Below are 22,818 nucleotides of genomic sequence, written 5' to 3'. Positions count from 1 at the left end.
GGATTGTTTCTTTGTCTTCCCATTGTTTGTGAGACTCTTCTTGTTAGCCTCAGCTTCTTAGATTAATCTGTTTTGACACCCTGGGTTTATGGTATGAACTTTTGTGGTGGAATGCCTGTGAATTTCAATGGTGCAGCCTCTTTTGGTTATCCTGTTGTTCTCTGCTTCCACCTACTCAAATATGCAGCAACTTGTGGCTTCTCTCCTATAACAATGTGCAATTTGTCTCTCTGACTCTACTATTGGGAGGCCTCTTCTATGGGTCCAGCTCTGGTCTTTTCATATTTTCAAGTTGATTGTGACTCTTGTGGCTAAAAGAAAGAAATGATAAGGAAAGAAATAAAAGGAAGAAAGAAAAAAATGGTAGGGGAGTGGAAGAAAGAGCAATAAATTTAGAAAGAAAAGAAAAAGAAAAAAGAAAATCCGGGAAAAGAGGACAAAAGTATGGAAAGATGAAACAGTAATAAAGTTTAAAAGAGATAACAGATTACTTTAAAAAAGCAAAAAGATAAAGAAAAGGAATGGAGAAGGAAGAAAGGTAAATAAAAAAAAAGAAAGAATAAAAATAAAGTAAAAAAACAAAAAAACGCACAAACAAAAATAATCTCTCAAAAACAATCTCAGAAAAGGAAATGTCACTTGTTGGCTTCAAACTAGCCGAACCGGTTTTTCTGGTTGCAGTTGGCTGAGGGTAGATTGTTGTGATTTTTTCAGCCAGCCCCTCTCAGGATCCAGACACTTGGCACCTCTCCCCCAGCTCCCTACAATGGGGAACTAGGACTTTCTCGCAGCGCTCCCCTCCCAGGGGTTACTGCCATAGTCTGGTTTGCTGTGTTGCAGGCACCTGCACCGGCCTAGTTGCCTGGTTCCCTCAGGAATGAGCACAGGCCTGCCCCCCGTTCAGTTGGGGAGCCCCTGACCCTCTGCCCAATCCTGGGTTTGCTGCCAAACTGGGTGTGAAGCAGACCAGGCTGCCGTGTCTACTGGATTCAGAGCCCCAGGCTGCACCTCTGAGTTCTGGGCTGGCAACCACAGAGTCTTTGGTTGGGGCCCTTTGTCCTCCACACCCTCTCTGTAAACTCTATCAAACAAGTCTCTCCTGGCCCCCCACCTTGTTTGGCCAGAAAGGAAGGGGGTTGAGGGTCTCAGCTCTTTTCCCAGGACCCCTCAGCGCCCCGGGCTTCCAGATAGTCTGAGGGGGGTAGACTGGAAGCCGGGAGCCGATCTGAGGACTGGGCGCCGACCTAGAACCTCTGTGTGCTCGTCATGGCACGCTGTGTGGTGTGTATCCCTTCTGCTCCTGTGTTTGTCTGGGTCCCCTGGCCAACCTCTGGCAAAAAAAAAAAAAAAAAACCTAGGGATGTAGCAGCACCACGCCGGGTGCTGGACCCAGAACTGCGTGCAGGCTGAAATCTCCTCTGCTCCTCTCTGGTTGGGTCTCTTGGCCGGTCCGGGCCCAAAAATCCTAGGGAGGGAGCTTTCTGGGCGCTGAACATTGGCCTAGGCGCCCTCAGGCACTTGCCCAGACACACTGCGTGTGGAGCGACTAGTTCCCCAATTGCGTGCAGACTGAAATTTCTTCCACACCTCTTTGCCTGGGCCACTCGGCCTGCCCGGCAGAAAAATTCCAGGGAGGGAGCCGTCCGGGCGCTGAAGGCTGTCCCAGGAGCCTTTGGGCTCTCGCCACAGGGCGCTGGTTCCCCTACCCTGCACCGGCTGTTTCTCCCTGCTCCGTCCCAGAGACTACTGTACCGCTGCTGTCTCCCTACCGTCTGGTTCCTCCGTGACTGATGAGGTTTCTGGTCTCTTATTTTCATATATGCTTGGCAACTGCTGGCTTGCTGGCCTCACCTCCTCCGATCGGATAGGTTTCTGTCTCTTTTGTACTAGGAACTGGTATCTGCTCCATCCTAGTCCACCGCCATCTTGAAACCAAATCTTTAACAGACTCTTCCAAACAGCAATTTTTTTTTAAATTTTTTTATTGATTATGCTGTTACAGTTGTTCTATTCCCCCTTTATTCCCCTCCACCCTACCCCTCACCCCCACCATTACCCCCCCTTTAGTTTATGACCATGTGTCTCAAGTCCTTTAGATTCTATATTTTCCATGCTATTCTTGCCCCCCCTCTATTTTCTATCTACTGTCTATGCTACTTATTTTCTGTACCTTCTCCCCCCTTCTCCTCCTCCCACTCCCCTGTTGCTAACCCTCCTTGAGATCTTCATTTCTATGTTTCCACTCCTGATCTAGCTGTCCTTTTAGTTTGCTTTTGTTTTAGGTGTAGTTGTTAATAACTGTGAGTTTGTTGTTCTTTCACTGTTCATGTTTCTTTAACTTCTTTTTCTTAGATAAGTCCCTTTAAGATTTCATATAATAAGGGCTTTGTGATGATGAACTCCTTGAATTTGATCTTATCTGAGAAGCACTTTATCTGTCCTTCCATTTTAAATGAAAGTTTTGCTGGATAGAGCAATCTTGGATGTAGGTCTTTAGATTTCATGACTTGGAATACCTCTTTCCAGCCCCTTCTTGCCTGTAAGGTCTCTTTTGAGAAATCCACTGACAGTCTGATGGGGACTCCTTTATAGGTGACTGTCCCCTTATCTCTTGCTGCTTCTAGGATTCTCTCCTTCATTTTAATCTTGGCTAATGTAATTATGATGTGCCTTGGTGTGTTCCTTCTTGGGTCCAACTTCTTTGGGACTCTCTGAGCTTCCTGGATTTCCTGGAAGTCTATTTCCTTTGCCAGATTGGGGAAATTCTCCTTTATTATTTGTTCAAATAAGTTTTCCACTGGTGGCTGTGCCTTTCCCCCTTCTGGTACCCCTATAATTCGGATGTTGGAGCGTTTAAAGATGTCCTTGAAGTTCCTAAGACTCTCCTCATTTCTTTGAATTCTTGCTTCTTGACTCTTTTCTGTTTGGCCATTATTTGCTTTCTTCTGGTCCACTCCATTGATTTGAGCCCCAGTTTCCTTTTCATCGCTATTGGTGTCCTGTGCAGTTCCATTCATTTCAATTAGTTTCGCCTTCATATATTTGTCTAATTTGTGGCTATAATCAACCAGTTCTGTGAGGATCCTGATCACCAGTGTTTTAAACTGTGCGTCTGTGAGTTTTGCTATTTCTTCATCGCTTAGATCTATTGGCTCTGGGGCTCTGAGATCCTCCTGTGCCATTCTTGGTCTGTTCGGGGCCCTTTAAGTGTGAGAAGCGGCGCCTTGGATTCCCAGGTCGCTGGGTTGTGACGCTGTATGTGGGGGCGTGGCCAGAGTGGGGAAATGGCAACCCCCTCTGCCGCTTCCCACAGCTGGGTGTGGAGGAGCAGTGCCTTAGGTGGTTCACCTGGGCTGGGCCACTCAGAGTCGCTGGGGTATGTGGAGGTGGGGTCAGAGCAGGGAAATGGTGGTGCCCTCCACTGCCGCTCGCCGTGGGGACCTGCGGCCCGGTCCAACCGCCCACTCCCTTGCCTGTCCACCCACACACAAATGCGCGACCTCAGTCAACACGCAGCCCCGCTGCCCCGCTGTCTGTCTCCCCTGTGGTCGCTCGCTCGGTCGCTCACTAGGCTCACTAGGTGCAACCCTGCACCTGGATTCCGCGCGTCTGACCAAGTTTTCCTGTGCAACCCTGCTCCGCCAGCCGCTGGTTTCGCCCCTTACCGGTCAGGCTGAAGAATTTGTTGTTAACGGACTTCCGAAAAGTTCAATTTTCCGTGTTTTGGCTGTGTTTTCTGTTGCTAATATTTAGTTTTCTCTAATCTTGGTTGTGTGAGAAGGCACGGTACATCCACCTATGCCTCCATCTTGGCGGAAGTCCCAAACAGCAATTTTAATATAAAAAAAAAGCTACTTTATCTTATTTTTAAGTAGGTATGTAAGAAATAATATGAGAGAAAACTGGAGAGTTAGGAAAAAGGTGATCAAGTTTTTAGGCATTGAAGATTAGAAAGCCCCTCTCTGCTTTAATTACTTTATTTATAAAGTAAAACCCTCTACTTTATAAAGTAAGATTAAAAGTACCCCTTCACAATTGCAACACAGGTTGCTGATGTGTAAATTAAAATGTGGCCTTCAGTCAGTTGTTGGATTATCCATTTAAGAAAGTAAATTATGTTTTCAGTAGTATGCATAATCATTGCTTTTAATCTCAGTTTCAAAAATGCAGTGTCGTTGGAAAAGAGGTATAGAATGATAGTAACATTTTACTACTTTTAAATAAGGCTCTACCTTTTGTTATTGTTAATTTTTGCTTTGTTCTCACAATAGCAATCAGAATTTATAAAGTTCTTTTGACTATCATAATGCTTATACCCCAAACACAAAATTAATGTATATAATTATAGTCTCTAGCTAAAATCTTAGATGTAGATACAGTACACAGGTAACTATAATTTTATCATTAGAATATCATCTAGTGGTGAAATTAAAAAACAGTATATTATGTTGAAAAATAGCAATATTAGTATTTATACTTCATTCCTAATGTTTTTAAAGAATATACATACATCAAAACTCTTACCATGTTTTCCACCTGTGAAAATCAAATATATCATAATTTGTTTTTTTTTTATATTTTAAGGAATAAATGTGTTTTCATTTCATTAACAATGTTTTATAGAATAACGATACCGAAGAAGAAGAAAGGTTATGGAGAGACCTTATTATGGAGAGAGTTACAAAATCAGCGGATGCCTGTCTTACAACCATCAACATTATGACATCCCCTAACATGCCAAAAGCTGTATATATTGAGGATGTAATTGAAAGAGTTATACAGTACACTAAATTTCATTTGCAGAATACACTTTATCCTCAGTATGATCCTGTTTACAGATTAGATCCTCATGGAGGTTAGTTTTCCCTTTTATATTGACAGTTTTTTAGTATAATATCAAAATAATCTATTATACAATTTTACCATGTTGGATGGATCAGAATGCAATGACTTAAAATGGCATACAAATTAGATTACATAGAATGTAATAAACATTGCCTTTGATTTGACTAGAATATAAAGCTTAGTTATCCCAGTGTTTGTTCAGTTATTTCTTTAGCACCTATTTATGTATAATAAAGTAGTGTCTACTGGTCAAGGAAGAATCCTAGATAATATAGCTTTTGGTTCCATTTATTACTTTCCCTTAATTTTACTCAAAATATTAGTTGTCTATAAAAAGGATTGGCTCAGGATACATATTCTTTTATTTCTAATCTTTTATAAATGAGCAGTGAAATAGTTAACATGTATGTGGTTGAAGAGAGGAGGACAAACTTCGTTTCTGAATAATCTACAATTAGTTACCCATTTAATAATTGCAAATTAACTTAAAGGGAAATAGAAACTTACTATGTCATAATCTTACAATTAGTAAAATAAAAATGAAGTAATATTTTAAATACAAGAATTTAATAGCCACTGAAATGTGCCATACAGTGCTGTTAAAATAATATTTACTATCTAACTAGACATACCTAGAGTAATTTTCTCTTTTAATAAATATCCAGCTTTATTTACCAGGCTTTTACGTAGGAAAAAAGTGTATTCTTTTAATTCAGAAAACAGTTGTATTACTATTTATTAAAAATTATTAAAAGTTTATATATTTCTTGTTTTGAATTTTTTAGGAGGCATATTAAGTTCAAAGGCAAAACGGGCAAAGTGTTCTACTCATAAGCAGAGAGTAATAGTAATGCTTTATAATAAAGTTTGTGACATTGTTAGCAGCTTATCAGAATTGTTAGAGATCCAGCTTCTTACAGATACAACAATTCTTCAGGTAAGTTATTTTGAAGCATTTTTATATTTATGGACCAAATGATTTAAGAATAGAGAGTCTTCTTGAGTTCAGTGTAACCTCACTCACTTGATAATAATACCAGGACTGTGTGAATTTTTTTTTCATGCAGAGTATGTATCTTAAATTGAAATAAATTCCAGGGAAGTTTTAAAAAGAAACATTTTGTGCAGAAGATAGGTGAATGAATGTAGTATAAATTCTAAACCCTAATTCTTTGAAAGATATATTATCATTTTCCTTAAAATATGTCAGGACATTTTTATCCAGAATGGCAGCAGTATTTTTGTTTCTTTATATTTCTGTGACATTTATCAGTCTAAAAGGTGGAGTTAGAGGAATTGCAGCTGTGAAGGAGGGTATATACTAATGTGTTTGAAGATGAAAGGGATCAGAGAAAGAACTAGGTGCAGATTAGTGAGGGGAAGTAAATGCCCTTTTGGTGTTTTGCAGTAAGTTTGAGAATGTTTTAGAATTTAGTAAGGTAGACTTACTGAAATCAACTAGAGATGTGTACTAATTACTCTTGTTATGTGTGTGTGCAGGTATCATCAATGGGAATAACACCATTTTTTGTGGAAAATGTCAGTGAACTACAATTGTGTGCCATTAAGTTAGTCACTGCAGTAAGTATAATTAATCCATATTTTTAGTTTATCCCGCAAGAAAAATATTGATAACATTTAATCCAAACTTGTAAAAATCAATGCAAATTTGAGTTTCCCATCAATTCATTTCAACATAAAAACTGTTTCAGTGTCCCTTAGGTTTTAAGCACTTCTAAATACTTAAAAATATTTTAGTTAGTGCCCTGGCTAGTGTGGCTCAGTTAGTTGGAGAGTTGCCCTGTAGACCAAAAGGTTGCAGGTTTGATTCCCAGTCAGAGCACACATCCAGGTTGTGGGTTTGATCAGTTGTCCAGGCACATGGAAGAAAGCAGCCAGTTGATGTTTTCCACTCACGTCGATGTTTCTCTCTCTCTCCCGCCTTGCCCTCTTTTTAACAGCCATGGAAAAGAAATGTCCTTTGTAAGGATAAGAAATAAAATATATATATATTTTTAGTTGGTAATCTATAATATTTTATATAAAATCATAATTGTTTAAAATCAGTAGAATCTTTCTGTACTCTGACTCCTATAAGAATGTTATTAATCATAGAAAAGCAGGTTATTTCAGTCATTGCTATTGAAAATCTTGAAAACATTTTCATTTTAAATGAAATGTTTTATATTTCATTTTTTAATATTTTATATTTTTATCACAGTATAGTATTATTTTTGTTTTACTTCCAAATAATTATAAAAACTTTAATTTGGAATCTTGTAATACTAAACAGGTATTCTCAAGATATGAAAAACATAGGCAGTTAATTTTGGAAGAAATTTTTACTTCACTTGCAAGATTACCAACCAGCAAGAGGAGTTTAAGGAACTTCAGGTAATTATAGCAAAGGTCAAGTATAATTGAGAGCTTCATTATATTGTAGCCTTTATATATTTTTCATTATTTCTGTCAATTCTTTAATATTCAAATAAAAGAGAGTTCATTCAAAAGAGAATAAGAATAGCTTAGATGTGTGGAATAACTACATATTTGGGTGAGTTAAAGAAATTCACTGATTCTCAAATGTAAAGATCTATGGCAGGGTTTTTCAGTCTTGGTGTTATTGACATTTGGGGCCAGATAATACTTCGTTGTTCAGGGCTTTCCTGTACTTGGTAACTTGGATGCTTAGCAGCATCCCTGACATTTCTACCTACTAGATGCCAAGAGCAACACTCCTCCTCCCAATAAGTGACAACCAACATTTGGTTGGTTGATAAATGTCTCCTGAGAAGCAAAATCATCCCTAGTTAAGAATCACTCATCTATAAAAAGAGCAATAAGGAATTGGCTCTAAAGAGCCAGAGGCAGTTTAAGGATTTTACACTGAGGAACTTGCATTTAATAATTTATATAATACAAAGTCACCAAATACTGTTTTTAAAAGAGCCAAAAGATTACTCTAACAGCAGTGTAGAAAGTATACATGAAGATTAAATGCTTTAAAGCACTAAGCACCAAATAACTAAGGATGTTGTTCACTGCTGTGGTTGGCATTATTGCCTTTGTTGTCATAGGTAATCATCATCATTATCATAACTATCATTATAATATTCTTAAGTGAGTAAATGTGTCAATCTGGTATATAGAATTATATTGCTTTCAAGGCTGCCTTCTGTAAAATAATTATTATCTTAATTTTTGAGACTAATTGTGTATTGGTAAACATCTTGTCTATTATACCTGAAGAAAAGCTATCAACATGTAAAAGAACTCCTATATTTTTATCTTTCTAACAAAAGATTGAGAATTTGATTTTTTATATTTTATCTAATAGAAATTACACTGTAGCACAGATGATCACGAACTGACTATATCAGATATTAGTAAGAATGAATACCACAATGCAGGGGCATTTAGAAATCTGAAAGACTTTTCTCATTTAAAAAAATTATTTTGAGAAGTATTTTATATTTTTCATTATAAATGTTTTATCTCTAGTACATATGAAATGTGGAAGGAAATATTAAATAATTCATTTTCCTTTGTTTTAATTATCTAAGTATGTATAGGGATTTAATTGGCATTTTTTTAAATTTATTAAAAATAATTACGGGGGAGGCTGGGATGGGAAAAATAGACAAAAAACTGTACTTAAAAAATAACTAAATAAAATTTAAAAAATAAAAAAATAATTAAACATGATACTACTGTAAGCACTAAAGCTAATGCCTAGAAGTATGGGTAATGAAAGCATCCCAAAAGTTAAAGGTAACGGATGACATGCAAAATTGAAATTCTCTTTATACTCTGTATGATTTAAATATTTTCCTTTTCATTAAAGGTTAAACAGTAGTGATATGGATGGAGAGCCTATGTATATTCAGATGGTAACAGCACTGGTTTTACAATTAATTCAGTGTGTAGTACACTTGCCATCATCAGAGAAGGACTCTAATTCAGAAGAGGACTCAAATAAAAAAGTAAGAAATGTTTATAAGTTTTATAATTTTGTACTTTTATAGGAAAAAGCACATACATGAGGATTGACCCCTTGTAGTACATGCTTCCCACTCTAGGTGAGAGTTCTCAGAACCCATTTGTATCAGTGTACCAGGTATTGTTGTGAGAGGTTGCATTCAGCTTTGGTGAATATTTTTTAAAGAGTTTCAGCGTGTTTGCTCATTTCATTATGGGCGATTTATAAGTGCACCTGCCCACACTGCACTGAGTGTTTGGCAGTTTATGAGCAAAAACATCATTACCCCATTACCCCCCACCCACCCGATCCTGCCCCAAGCAACTTTTTTTTTTGCTTGTTTCCCTGAGTGGAAAAAAAAGCCCTCAAAGGGTTAACATTTTGCTGATGTGGAAGAGTTGAAACAAAAAACAAGAGAAGTGTTAAAAGACATCAAAATTGACAAGTTCAAAAACCTGTTTTTGAGCAGTGCAAGAAACATCATCTCATCAGGTGTATTGCATCAAAATATTGTATTATACTTTGAATTTGAAGGTCACTGAATTTTAAACATGCAAGAATAAATACATAAATTTTTTAAATTATTTATTTGCTTTTAGAGCGAGGGGAAGGGGGGGAGAAAGAGAGGGAGAGAAACATCCATGTGTGGTTGCCTCTCATGTGGCCCCCCACTGGGGACCTGGCCTGCAACCCAGGCATATGCCCTGACTGGGAATTGAACCGGCGACCCTTTGGTTTGCAGCCCACATTCAATCCACTGAGCTACACCAGCCAGGGCTAATAAACACATAATTTTTTATAAGTAAATTTGGCTCTTTTGTGCACCCCCCCTCTTTATATTCTCTGCCATTCTTTTTTTTTTTTTTAAGGTTTTATTTATTTATTTTTAGAGAAAGGTGAAGAGAGGGAGAGAAACATCAATACATGGTTGCCTCTCACATGGCCCCCACTGGGGACCTGGCCCACAACCCAGGCATGTGCCCTGACTGGGAATCAGACCGGTCACCCTTTGGTTCTAGCTTGTGCTCAATCCATTGAGCTACACCAGCCAAGGCTTCTCTGCCATTCTTATAGAACTAAAGTTCTTATTTAGGGCTTCATGGCTGGGCTTTAGGACTTGAATTCTGGTTTAGACTATTAATATATATCAGTGATGAAACAAACAGATCATTTTGATCTGAGTTTGCTTCTTCCACTATGAAATGGTGATGATAGTACCTAACAAGCCTACCCTACCAATTCGTAAGACTCAAGTAAGATAATGAATGTGAAAGTGAATATTATAATATGTAATACCTATATTAATATATAATTGTAATATAATTAATTTATGTATAAAAGGAGTTTATGACTGCACAGTTAAGTAAATTATAACTAAGATCTGTTGTTGGTTAGTAGATTTTGTACCCCAGCACTTACAATTTTTGTAGGTTTTATAGTATTGCTTCAAACAAGTCCAAAAGAAATAGGAATAATTAATTAAGTAAAAAATGCATATCAAAAAAGTTAGGTCCCTCTTGTTTCTCCTTCCCCTCCTAATCCAGTTATTTTCTCTCCACTCTTCCCTTCCTTAACCATCCACAATAAGTATCACAAGAGTGTTTAATCCTTTTGTTTAAATATTTATCTGCCTATATTTGATACAGAATTATTTTTTGAATTTATATGTGATATCCTGACATATTTACAGCCAATTTTTTTCTCAACATTGTTTTAGCAGATATAATTTACTAACAGCAGATTTCTTTTTGACTTGAGGTAAATACATATAACTATATCATAACTTTGAGCAAGAGCATCTCTAGATATAATTAGAAGTAAAATATTAAATCATAGTGTGCATACAACTTTACTGAAATTTGTCAGTTTGCTTAACAAAGTAGTGTTCCAGTTTACATTCTTACCTTTTGATTTTTACCTACTCTGACCAGTGTGAAATACCATGTCATATTTTGCATTTTCCTGGTTAGTCATGAGCTGTTTCATATATTTATTTGCCCTTTGGTTTTCAAAACTTTGAATGACTGGTTTATATCCTAGCCTTTAAATTTCTAATAAAGGAGCTAAATTTTTTTGTATTGTATTCCAGCATTTCATAAACTTAGAGCTTGTAATGATTTTGTATTTTCAATCACTTTCTTGTTCTTGCCTAGATCATGATAAGCAATTATTAATATTGCATTTGTTAACCACATTTGTCACTCTTACATATTTTAATAAACTAATATGAACTCAATATTTTTATTTTATTTTTATAAAGTATTAAAATATGTTTAATATGGTGATGTAGCCTTTCTCTCTATATGTAAAACAATAGTTAGCATTTTAGTATTTAAATGTATTACCAGGCTTCTAGCCACAGTTGTGGTGTAGGTAAACATAGCTCACCTCCTCACACAACCACATCAAAATTACCACTAAACTATAAATCAGTCATCATTCAGAACCATCATACATGAAGCTAAATGGAAGTCCTACGACTATGGAATTAAAGAAGAAATCACATTGAGACTAGTAGGCAGGACAGAGATGGGGAACAGGCTAGTCCCACACATGTATGGAAGATGAAAATCAGAGGGATATCTCAGGAGTGAGAGGTTCCAGGGCCCCCCCCAGCCCAGGGTTCAAGTTCCAGGAAGATAAGTCTCCATAACATCTAGCTGTAAATCCAGCAGACATTGGGGCTATCAAAGACAAGCTTCTGCAGTCTAGGGCTAAAGGGCTCATGCACAGGCTTACTTTGGACTCACTGCCTCTGAGCTCCATTGCCAGGGCAGCAGCTTGAAAGGCAACAGAGCCACATGGGGAGGATCTGAATTGTCCAGCATTAAAATGAGAGCTGGGAGGGAGCTTTCTCCCAGGTAGAAGTGCTGGCCAAGGCCATTATGCCTTTTACAGCCCTACCCCTTACCCAACCCTTACTCCTGAGCAGGCAGGCACTGTATCTGATACTTCATTAACCTGACTCACTCTGTTTGCTCCACTTGGCCTTCAGGCCCACCCAAGCTGTTTTACAGTGGCTTTTCCATACAACTGACTTGTCTTTACCCACTGACTTGTCTTTACTCATGCTTCAGATTTTCCTAAATTCTCTCAAACAAGCAGCAGCTGGCTTCAGTGAGCCCCATACCTCTCACTGAGTTGCCCCAGGCCAGGCACCAGCCAGCCATGGTTCACAGCTTGGCCTCTCCTGGGCACCTCCAAGCCTAGCACAAGTATCAGCCATCTGCATATTGCTTTGTAGCTTATGCTGTGTGACTCTGGAAAAAACACAGGTGGTGGCTGACCTCGGACATGGCAACAGCAATCAAGGCTCAAATACAAAAGGAAGGTGTACACAGCCCACACACAGTAGGAGCACTTTGAGTACCCAGCTTGGGTTATAGGGGAGGCTGTGCCACTGGGACATGCAGGACACCTACTACACTAGGCCACTCTACCAAGCCTGGGAGAGGTAGCAGCTCTACCTAATACATAAACACAAACACAGAGAAGCTGCCAAAGTGAGGAGACAAAGAAACAGGACCAAATGAAAAGAGGGGAAAAAAAAAAACGAAAACAGAACAAAACTCCAGAGGAAGAACTAAGTAAAATGGAGGCAAACAACCTCCTGGATGCATAGTTCAAAACACTAGTTATGAGGATGCTCAGAGAACTTAGTGAGAACCTCAACAGCATAAAAAAGACCCAGTCAGAAACAAAGGATACATTAATTGAAATAAAGAACAATTTACAGGGTATCAGCAGTAGAGTAGATGAAGCTGAGAATCAAATCAGCAATTTGGAATATAAGGAAGCAAAAAACAACCAGTTGGAACAGCAAAAAGAAAAAATTCAAAAAGATTTTTCCCAGATATATAAGAAACCTCTGGGAAAACTCCAAGTATACCAACATTTGTGTCATAGGGGTACAGGAAGGAGGAGAGAGAGCAAGAAATTGGAAACCTATATGAAAAAAATAATGACAGAAAACTTCCCTAACTTGGTGAAAGAAATAGACATACAAGTCCAGGAGGCACAGAAAGTCCCAAACAAGATGGATGCAAAGAGGTTCACACCAAGACACATCATAATTAAAATGGCAAAGGTTTATACAAGAGAGAATCTTAAAAGCAGCAAGAGAAAAGCAGTTAGTGTCCTGGCTGGTGTGGCTCAGAAGCACCACACAGTGATGCTTGTCTTCCTCCCTCCATTCCCCTCTGCCTAAAAATAAATAAATAATGTTTTTTTAAAAAAGGTAAAAAACAGTTACCTCCAAGGGCGCTCCCATAAGATTGTTGGCTAATTTCTCAAAAGAAACTTTGCAGCCCAAAAGGGATTGGTAAGAAATACTCAACTCGATGAAAAGCAAGGATCTACAACCAAGATTACTCTACCTAGCAAAGCCATCATTTAGAATGGAAGGACAGATAAAGAGCTTCCCAGAGAAGAAGCTAAAGGAGTTCATCATCACCAAACCAGTACCACATGAAATGTTAAAAGGTCTTCTTTAAGAAGAAGAAGAAGAAGAAGGTTAAAAATATGAACAATAAAATGGCAATGAGTACATATCTATCAATAACTAAATCTAAAAATATAAACAAGCAGAACAGAAACAGAATCATACAGAGAATGTTTTGATGGTTGCCAGATGGAAGAGGGGTCAGGGATGTGGGTGCAAAAGATGAAGGGATTAAGAAGGTCAAACTGGTAATTACAGAACAGTCATGGGGATGTAAAGTACAAAATAGGGAATAGAATAACCAAAGAACATACATGCATGACCTGTGGACATGGACAACAGTGTGAGGATTGCATGAGGGAGTAGGATGGCAATTGAGACAATTATAATATTATAAACAGCTAACATTTAAAAAATAAATATGTTACCTATATTCAGTAATAACAGAACATTAGCAACTGCGGTTTTATTTGTTGGTTATTTCTTATCTCTGTATAAATTTATTTTCTCAATCTAGGTTGACCAAGATGTTGTCATTACCAACTCTTACGAAACGGCCATGCGAACAGCTCAAAATTTTCTTTCCATCTTCCTTAAAAAGTAAGTGTTGTAGTCTTATCTGATTTTTATTTTGCCAAGTGTAGGGAATAGTTTATTTTAAGTAAAAAGTTTATTGAATTTTCTACCATAATCTGAACCTTGTTTATATCTTTCTGGCTCTTGATTTTTTTAATCTTTAAAATGAGGTACTTGGAATATTAAAAATCTAAAATTTTGTTAACTTGCTTATATGTTGTTCTTCAAAAGTTAAAGTACTAGATTGAAATTCTGTACTTTTTCTTCTTTTTAGTAAATTTTGGGGCATGCTAATTGAATAGGAAAGTTGTAGAAAGAGGCTACTTAGCCTCCATAAAAATGTATGGTGATGTCATAGTAAAACAGTGGTCATTTTTCAAAATGTGTTATACTTACCGGAAAGCAATGTTAATAAATTAATTCCCTATACTGGGAGGGCTTGGGGGGGGGGGGATGAAGTTTGAGAAATAATTTATTTTAAACCATGTTTTTATGTACTCCTAATACCTTGTTATTAGATATATAGAAGAGAAAACTCAGCAAAATTTCAGTCATATTGGTCAACAAGTCACCTAAATTGATAACCTTTTTATTATTTGTCTCTGAACAGATGTGGTAGTAAACAAGGTGAAGAAGATTACAGACCCCTATTTGAAAATTTTGTTCAAGATCTTCTTTCAACAGTCAATAAGCCTGAATGGCCAGCTGCTGAACTACTCCTTAGTTTGTTAGGGAGACTGTTGGTAAGAGTATAGCATTTAAAGATTATTAGATTACTAGAAGACAACATAATGAGGATGTACTCTGATTCACAGATGATGAATTCTTTAAAAATGTGTAAGGAAATATGACCATTGCATCTCTATTTTTGCATGTGCATAATTGTACACAATATTGTCAGTACCTTGTAGAAAACCAAAATGTTGTGACTTTGGTGCTTTCATTTCATTACATAAAATATTAATAGAGCTTCAGAATCAGTTGGGTTTTTTGTTGTTGTTCTGTTTTGTTTTTTATTTTGGGGGTGTTTTTTGTTTTGTTTGTTTGGAACCTTTATATTATTAGTTAAAGCATCTCAATACTGAGTCATAAGTTATTGTAGCTAATTCATTTCAAAGCATGAAACTGATTGACATGACTGTAATTTTTTAGAGTATTTCTAAAGACATGACACCTTTTAGTCCTCATGTAACAGTAGGGAAATGCAAAAAAATTCAGATTTTTTTTTAAACTTTTAAACTATATTTGGACTTGTGCAATACAAATTTTTACAAAGCTGTTGGGACTTTATTTTCTGTGAACTGGAAAATAATAGTATTCTAGAACCAAAGTAATGTTATAGGCATCAGAATTCCAGCCTAAGAAATCCCATTTTTTACGAATTAACAGCTGAGCCTTTATTTAAAGAAAGTGACTATGTTCTTAGGTTTAAGCTATAATTATTTTTTATGAAAATGTTCATAATGCAGAAACTCACAAGACAATTACATTGTGGAACAATATCACAAGAAAATTTTTCTATTTCAGATGATATGGCATAGATTTTGAATATATATACTAAATTGTTATAGAAAATACAATTATAAACTGATTAAATTATACCAAAATTTGCTTTATTTTGGTGTCTAGGTTCATCAGTTCAGTAACAAATCAACAGAAATGGCTTTAAGAGTGGCATCTCTTGATTACCTTGGAACTGTTGCTGCCCGCTTGAGGAAAGATGCAGTCACAAGCAAAATGGATCAAGGGTCTATAGAGAGAATTTTAAAACAGGTATTCAGATAAAGGATTAAAATTATGGAGATAAATAATATTTAAGTACTTTCTTTAGGTATGTCATTTTGCATGCTTTGTTAGATTCAAAATCTATCTCTAAAAATGGGCTTTTCAAAAGCCCTACTAGTAGAGAAAGTTGACATTTAGGGTGAAATATGTCTACCACGAACATTTAAATGATTTACATAAATCTTTAGTTTGCTTTCTTTTTACAAACCATTGTTACAGGTATATGATGCTATTTTCCTTTTGGTTTAACATGTTTCATTTAAATCTTTAGTTTACTGTGATACTGATTTTTCACACTCAAATTGTTTTGTACCTTTGAATGGTGTGTATCTTTTTATATTGGGGAAGAGTGAGGAGGACTTCTTTTGATTTCTTTTTCATACTAAAGATTTTATTTATTTATTTTTAGAGAGAGGGAAAGGGAGAGAAGCACTGTGTGGGAGAGAAGTATCAATTGGTTTCCTCTTGCATGCCCCCAACCAGAAACCTGGCCTGCAACCCAGGCATTTGCCCTGACTGGGGAAGTGAACTGGCAGCTTTTCAGTTCAGGGGCTAATGCTCAGTCCACTAATTCACACCAGACAGGGCAAGGACTTCATTTGATTTTATTACATGAGAGAGCTTTCATGTTTGTGGGCAAAAAAGGTGGTTTCTTGCAGCACTTACTCTTTTTTAAGTATGGATGAGGTGGTAGTAGTACCATGTTACTTAAGAAAATTGGTAGGTAGATCTCTAATCCAACCACATACAACCATTTTTATTTTTTCTACTCTTTTTTTTTTTTAATTGTTCATGACTTTGTCTATGCTGGCCATTAAAAAATACCTCTGATAATTTTCATTATACTTTATATTTCAAAATAATTTTAAACTTAACCAGAAAAGTTTTAAGATTAGTATGAAGAGATTCCATAAACTTTTTACCTAAATTTCTTACTTGTTGACATATTTGCTTTATGTTTCTTTTTCAAAATATACCTTTATGTATATCTGTAGGTGTGATTCCTTAAACAGGTAGTGCCAACATTACCATCACCTAGGAACTTGTTAAAATGCAAATTCTTAGGACTCTTCTTGGACCTACTGATTCTGAAACTCTAGGGGTGGGGTCCAGCAATCTTTGGTTTAACATATTTTTCTTGTGTTTCTAATGAATGCTGAAGTTTGAGAATCATTACTTGATATATATTTTTTAAAAACAAGAACTTTCACTTAAATATCCACAGTATAATTGTCAAAACTAAGACATTACTATTAGTACAATACTGTCATTTCTTTTTAATAGGTTATAATTTGTTGCTATCATTATTTTAATGCTCAAACTGTCTAGGATTTGACCAGTGAGAGTACCTTTAAATTGGCTTTTGTATCTTTTTGATATATTCCTATCTTCCTTTGAGAATTTTCTTTGTGACACAGTGAGAAGTATCAGGCTTATCCTTTACTTACTTTCTGCAGCCCTGGAGTCAGCCATTTCTCCAAGTACTGTTGGTCCCTTTAATTAGAAAATGGTAATTTAGAAACCAAGATCTAGGTACTTAGGTGACTTTCATTATTTCTTAGAGTGGACCTGGGACCTATTATTTGTCACATGGCCAGGTAGATAGTACACTATAAAACTAGAGAGCAGGAGTCATTCATATTTTTATGCCTCTTGACATACATCCAAATTGCTTTTGAAAGTTTACAGTGTACTGGTTCACAGTGCTATGATGAATTTCTGAATATATTCATTTTACCATTCTTCTAGAACATGGGTTATTCTTATCTTTGTTTTCTGCTTGTATATGTTTTAAACCATGTATTTGTCATTGCACTTGGCCAAATCAACAGTTTAAGCTGGAGACATGAATGTCAATTCACAGTTTATATCTTCTCTGTATTATTCTTGACAGGACCTAAATATAAAGCTCGACCAACCACTGTGTATTTAATATCCCATGTGAACTAAAGTACTATTTTTATATTAATTACAGATAAAAATTTCCCCTTCCAGAATATTTTTAAAATAATATCCCAAAGAAACCCATAACACATAATAATACAGATAATAACAGTTTCCATCTACTAGATTAAAAGTTTGGAGTTATCTTTTCCCAAACAGAACAATAGTGCCAGGACCTTTGTGCCTCTGAAGATTAAAAACATTGTCCTGATAATTCTTGTCAGATACTTATGAGCTCTGTGAAAGAAAAGATAACACGTAGTTTATAGAAATAAAGGACAGCCTCAGCTGTCGATATATTTTTCAAAAATTGTATTTTTCAGTTACTTCATTTAGTTGCTATACTTATATTTTCATTTTTATCATTCGTTCATTTTCCTCAGATTTGTGGTTACGACTAAAGAATTTATTAAAGTACATTAATAATTTTATTTGTTCTTGGCTTATTTTATAGGTTTCTGGAGGAGAAGATGAAATCCAACAATTGCAAAAAGCATTGCTTGACTACTTGGATGAAAACACTGAGACTGATCCTTCATTAGTAGTACGATTTTTTTGTTTTGGGTTTTGTTTTTGTTGTTGTTGTTGTTGTTTGGGGGGGTTGAAATATCATGTTTATTCAAATTGGGTCTGATAGGAAATTGTATCATGAAGAGGAAGATTTTTTAGAATATCAGTTTTTGAAACAAAAGAATAGTTGATAATCCAAACAGAAAATAATGGTGTTGATTGATATGTCTTTATGAAATTCTGGTGCAGATATTATAGTGTACTAAAATTGTGTGGCATGAGAAACATTTGGAAGTCTTTCCATAGGTTATCTTTAAAACTAGGCTAGATCATTGATCCTTGCAGGGAGCCTGGCTTAGGTGGTACAAGAGGTAATGTGTTAGCATATAAAAAGGAACTATTAGAATTGTAGATGTGTGTTTATTTTTAATATGATTTTTAAATCTATTTTTGTGTATGTTATAGTAAACATCAAAAATATTAGTGTAATGGGTTCCTATGTAAATTTTTTTAATTGATTGATTTTAGAGAGGAAAGGAGGAAGGGGGTGGCAAGAGAGAGAAACATCAGTTCATTGTTCTACTTATTTATGCATTTATTGGTTGATTCTTGTATGTGTCCTGCCCAGGGATCAAACTCTCAACCTTGGTGTGTCTGGACAGCACTCTAACCAACTCAGTTACAGGGTTCCTATGTAAAATTTATAAACTATATTAGGAAACAGTGTGCATATGTTGGGATACTTTTTAGTTTTTTAATTGTATTTTACTGATTATGCTCTTATAGTTGTCCCAATTTTTCCCCCTTTGCCCCTCTCCACACAGCATCCCCTACTGCCTCAAGGCAATCCCCACACCATTATTTCTTTTCTAAATAATGGGGTATATACAGTCTAAAGAGATTGGAGATTACCAAGCTATTTAGCCAACTGCTGAAGGTTTTCAATCATTATCGAAATGAACAAATTATAAGTATGACTCAGCATTAAAATATTTCAATAATAATTGTGTATTTCTTGAAGTGAAGATTTGGAGAATAACTAGAGACTTCTACCTTTGGCATTTCATCCATTTGTTCTAAACTCTTCTAGTTGACTCATTAGCTATCTAATTTTACTGACTCATGTGATACTGTCCTTAGTTAAGTCATCTACAGTAGTATCTTAGATTTTATATAGTTGTGTTTATCAAATTATCTTTTGACATTATTATATTGGGACAAAGTAAAATAATATTTTTTATTATTTAGATATTCTAAACATTCCACTTCCCTTAAAATCTGGTTTTAGCTGATGGAAGTTGTTTTAAAATAAACCTTAATGTTTGTATTCCTGATTGTATACTAATTTCATCAAACTCGTGTCTTATTTCTTTTCAGTTTTCTCGTAAATTCTATATAGCCCAGTGGTTCCGTGACACAACTCTGGAAACAGAAAAAGCAATGAAATCACAAAAAGATGAGGAATCATCTGATGGAACACATCACGCAAAGGAAGTTGAGACAACTGGTCAAATTATGCATCGAGCTGAAAACCGGAAAAAGTTTCTTAGAAGCATTATCAAAACCACGCCTTCTCAGTTCAGCACATTAAAGTAAGATCCATAGAGATCCATCTTTACTCTCTTAGTTCTCTCTTTGAAATCTATTTACCTACTTTACAAAAGAATAAATAAAAATTTAATGACTTGTTGTTGCAGGATGAACTCTGATACTGTGGACTATGATGATGCTTGTTTGATTGTTCGATACTTGGCCTCTATGAGGCCGTTTGCCCAGAGCTTTGATATTTATTTGACACAGGTAAACTGGACCAGAATTCCTTATACTGACTTTTCTAATTCTGGATACTAGGTAGTACACGATGTTTCATTATTGAGAAAAGATAAAGATCATGAAAGTAGCATTTGTTTCAATGTTCACAATAGGTATTTAACTCACTTATAAAAAAACTTAAAGGGAGGTAAATATATTTATTTTTATTCTTTTGCTTGTTTGCATGCTATATTTTGTTTGAAATTATATGCTCTAAAATTTATGAATATATCAATGTTTGCTTGGCAGATCCTTCGAGTTCTTGGTGAAAATGCAATTGCCGTTCGAACAAAAGCCATGAAGTGTTTATCTGAGGTTGTTGCTGTAGACCCCAGTATCCTAGCAAGGGTAAAGAGGAGCACAGATGATTTTTTTTTGAGCTTTCTATTCAAATTAAAATATTATCTCTAAGTGTCAATTATATCTTCTTTATTTTTCTTTAGCTTGATATGCAGCGTGGAGTCCATGGGCGATTAATGGATAACTCCACTAGTGTCCGAGAAGCAGCAGTAGAATTACTAGGTCGATTTGTCCTTTGTCGACCTCAGCTTGCTGAGCAGTATTATGATATGCTGATTGAAAGAATATTGGTTTGTTTTTTTATTTTTATTATGATTCGTAATTTTGTTTTCTTAGTACAATCTGTGAACTGTACATTTATATTTATATTTCCTAATCTGTGAACTATAGCAGCTTTCTAAAGAAGGACATACTTTGCCCTGGCCAGGTTGGACCGTCATCCCATACACCAAAAGGTTGTGGGTTCAGTTCCCAGTCAGGCCATGTATCTAGGTTGGGGGTTCCATCCCCAGTCGGGGCATGCACGGGAGGCAACCAGTCAGTGTTTCTTTTTCCCCCTCTTCCTCTCTCTAAGTGTGTCCTTGAATGAGGATTTAAAAAAAGGACTGCTCAATACTGTAAAACAAATCATTGGTGAAATTTGGATTCCTGTTTTTAGTTAGTATTTGCTTTTGACTATGTCAGTTTATAATGAGTAAACAGTAGGAACTATATGGCATAGTTAAGTATAAACAAATTATTTCAGCAAGAGCTAAGTACAGAACTTAGATACCTAATAATATTTTTCAATTCTTTATGTGTATCGGCATGATTCCTTAGAGCTGAATTACAAGCAAGTTAAACCAGAAAGTCATTTGTATCTTCAGAAAGTCATTTGCAAACTTAAGAAATATTGTTCTATAAGATACTTAATTTTCTTGTATGTCATGGATTTCTCTGGCCATGAAGCATTTTCCTGGAATATAAAAGGAGACATTGGCATTACTAGATAACTCTGGAATCTACACACCACCCACTGCAGGCATTTTGACTTCTGTAACTCACAGAGACGTATTAGGCACAGGAGTTTATTACCTTTAGACTAGTATCAGAATACTGTGATTGAGAGTTATAGATAATTTCAGCTTCAACTAACGTAAAGACTTGTTTGAAACAAAGAATTTAAGGAAAGAGTGGAAGAATTTTTTTATGTTTTTAGTGCTTCCATCTTTTCAAGAGTGAAGGGTAATAATCAACAGGATTCTCAAAGCTAATTAACTCTGATAGCATATGCCCTAGCAATATACCATACAATATTTTCACAATTGCTAAACTGTATAATGGAAACACATTGTACAATTTGTGTTTGGTGTTTTTTATTTATTTTAAAAACTCTTGTAATTATGAAAATTTATAAAGATAGAAATAGTATAGTGAACACCCATGTATCCACCACTATATGTCATCTATATTTTTTGCTAACTTAGTTTAAATTAAAACATTTTGCTGCTTCTCTTACATATTTCAACTGAAGTCTTCAAAAAACAAGATTACTGCCCTTACCTAATATCTCACTCAACCAAAATATCTAATAATCAGTTCATATTCAAATTCTTCAATTTTCCCAAAATTTCACAAAAATTTCTCTTTCAGCTTATTTTCAATCTAATCAAGATCTTGCTTTTGCTGGTCATGTTTTAAAATTTAGGGTATACTGCCCTGGCTCAGTGGATTGAGCACAGGCCTGTGAACCAAAGGGTCGCTGGTTTAATTCCCAGTCAGTGCACATGCCTGGGTTGCAGGCCAGATCCCCGGTGTGGAGTACAGGAGAGGCAACCACGTGTTGCTGTTTCTCTCCCTCCCATCCTTTCCCTCTGTCAATAAACAAACAAACAAACAAATAAATAAATAAAATCTTTTTAAAAATAAAATAAAAAGGGTATTCTCTAACTCTTTTTACACACTTCCTCTGACATTGACCAGGTTGGTCTTATTATTCCTCATTGTTTTATGTAATTAGTTCTTTTGTTTCTTATATTTTCTATAAACCATAAGATAGTAACAATGGTTTGATTAGACTTAGGTTAGACATTTTTGTTAGAGTGTTTCATATGCTGTTTGAATGCCAGGCACTATTCTAAAAGCTTCATGTCAGTTACCCCATTTAATATTAGCAAGTTTATACTCTAGTATTGTGTTCAGTGCTAGTTAGTATTTTTTCATGTATTGGATATTGTATTTTACAACAATGACAAGATAATAAAATAACCTGTATTTATAGTAACATCAATAAGAAAGCTTATAAAGAAGAAATATATAGACCATGCTTATCATGTTAATATATAGTGACTATACTGCTTGTTAGTATTTTCTAATTTAATTTTATCAAATTTCATACACCGAGATATACTGATATTTTTTGACATTTAAAAGTATCTTTCTGTTTTTAGGATACTGGTATTAGTGTCAGGAAAAGAGTAATAAAGATTCTAAGAGACATCTGTATTGAACAACCAACATTTCCAAAAATTACAGAAATGTGTGTAAAAATGATTCGCAGAGTTAATGATGAAGAGGGCATTAAGGTAAGATAAAACATTGAGTACTTTAAAATTCTTTTTTCATTAGTATTTTAAATCAGATGTTT

The 22,818-nt window shown here is 35.6% G+C and overlaps 1 protein-coding gene across 5 annotated transcripts in view; it reads left to right on the top strand.

Moving 5' to 3' along the window:
- NIPBL (NIPBL cohesin loading factor) overlaps positions 1 to 22,818 on the top strand; it is a 204,388-nt gene that overhangs the window by 143,482 nt on the left and 38,088 nt on the right. For all 5 annotated transcript variants that reach the window (XM_037128962.2, XM_053657314.1, XM_053657315.1 and 2 more), the window contains 14 exons: positions 4,624 to 4,855; positions 5,631 to 5,782; positions 6,346 to 6,426; positions 7,139 to 7,239; positions 8,690 to 8,828; positions 13,783 to 13,865; positions 14,452 to 14,584; positions 15,471 to 15,614; positions 18,025 to 18,114; positions 19,458 to 19,672; positions 19,778 to 19,880; positions 20,142 to 20,240; positions 20,336 to 20,482; positions 22,622 to 22,756. In XM_037128962.2, the coding sequence (XP_036984857.2) occupies positions 4,624 to 4,855; positions 5,631 to 5,782; positions 6,346 to 6,426; positions 7,139 to 7,239; positions 8,690 to 8,828; positions 13,783 to 13,865; positions 14,452 to 14,584; positions 15,471 to 15,614; positions 18,025 to 18,114; positions 19,458 to 19,672; positions 19,778 to 19,880; positions 20,142 to 20,240; positions 20,336 to 20,482; positions 22,622 to 22,756 (1,854 nt within the window). The remainder of the gene's footprint in view (positions 1 to 4,623; positions 4,856 to 5,630; positions 5,783 to 6,345; positions 6,427 to 7,138; positions 7,240 to 8,689; positions 8,829 to 13,782; positions 13,866 to 14,451; positions 14,585 to 15,470; positions 15,615 to 18,024; positions 18,115 to 19,457; positions 19,673 to 19,777; positions 19,881 to 20,141; positions 20,241 to 20,335; positions 20,483 to 22,621; positions 22,757 to 22,818) is intronic.

Source organism: Artibeus jamaicensis, unplaced genomic scaffold (genome assembly GCF_021234435.1).
Source record: "Artibeus jamaicensis isolate MK-2021 breed Jamaican fruit bat unplaced genomic scaffold, CSHL_Jam_final scaffold_369, whole genome shotgun sequence".
NCBI lineage: Eukaryota > Metazoa > Chordata > Mammalia > Chiroptera > Phyllostomidae > Artibeus > Artibeus jamaicensis.
The sequence above is the reverse complement of the archived record's forward strand: the minus strand, read 5'-3'. Positions and strand labels throughout refer to the sequence as shown.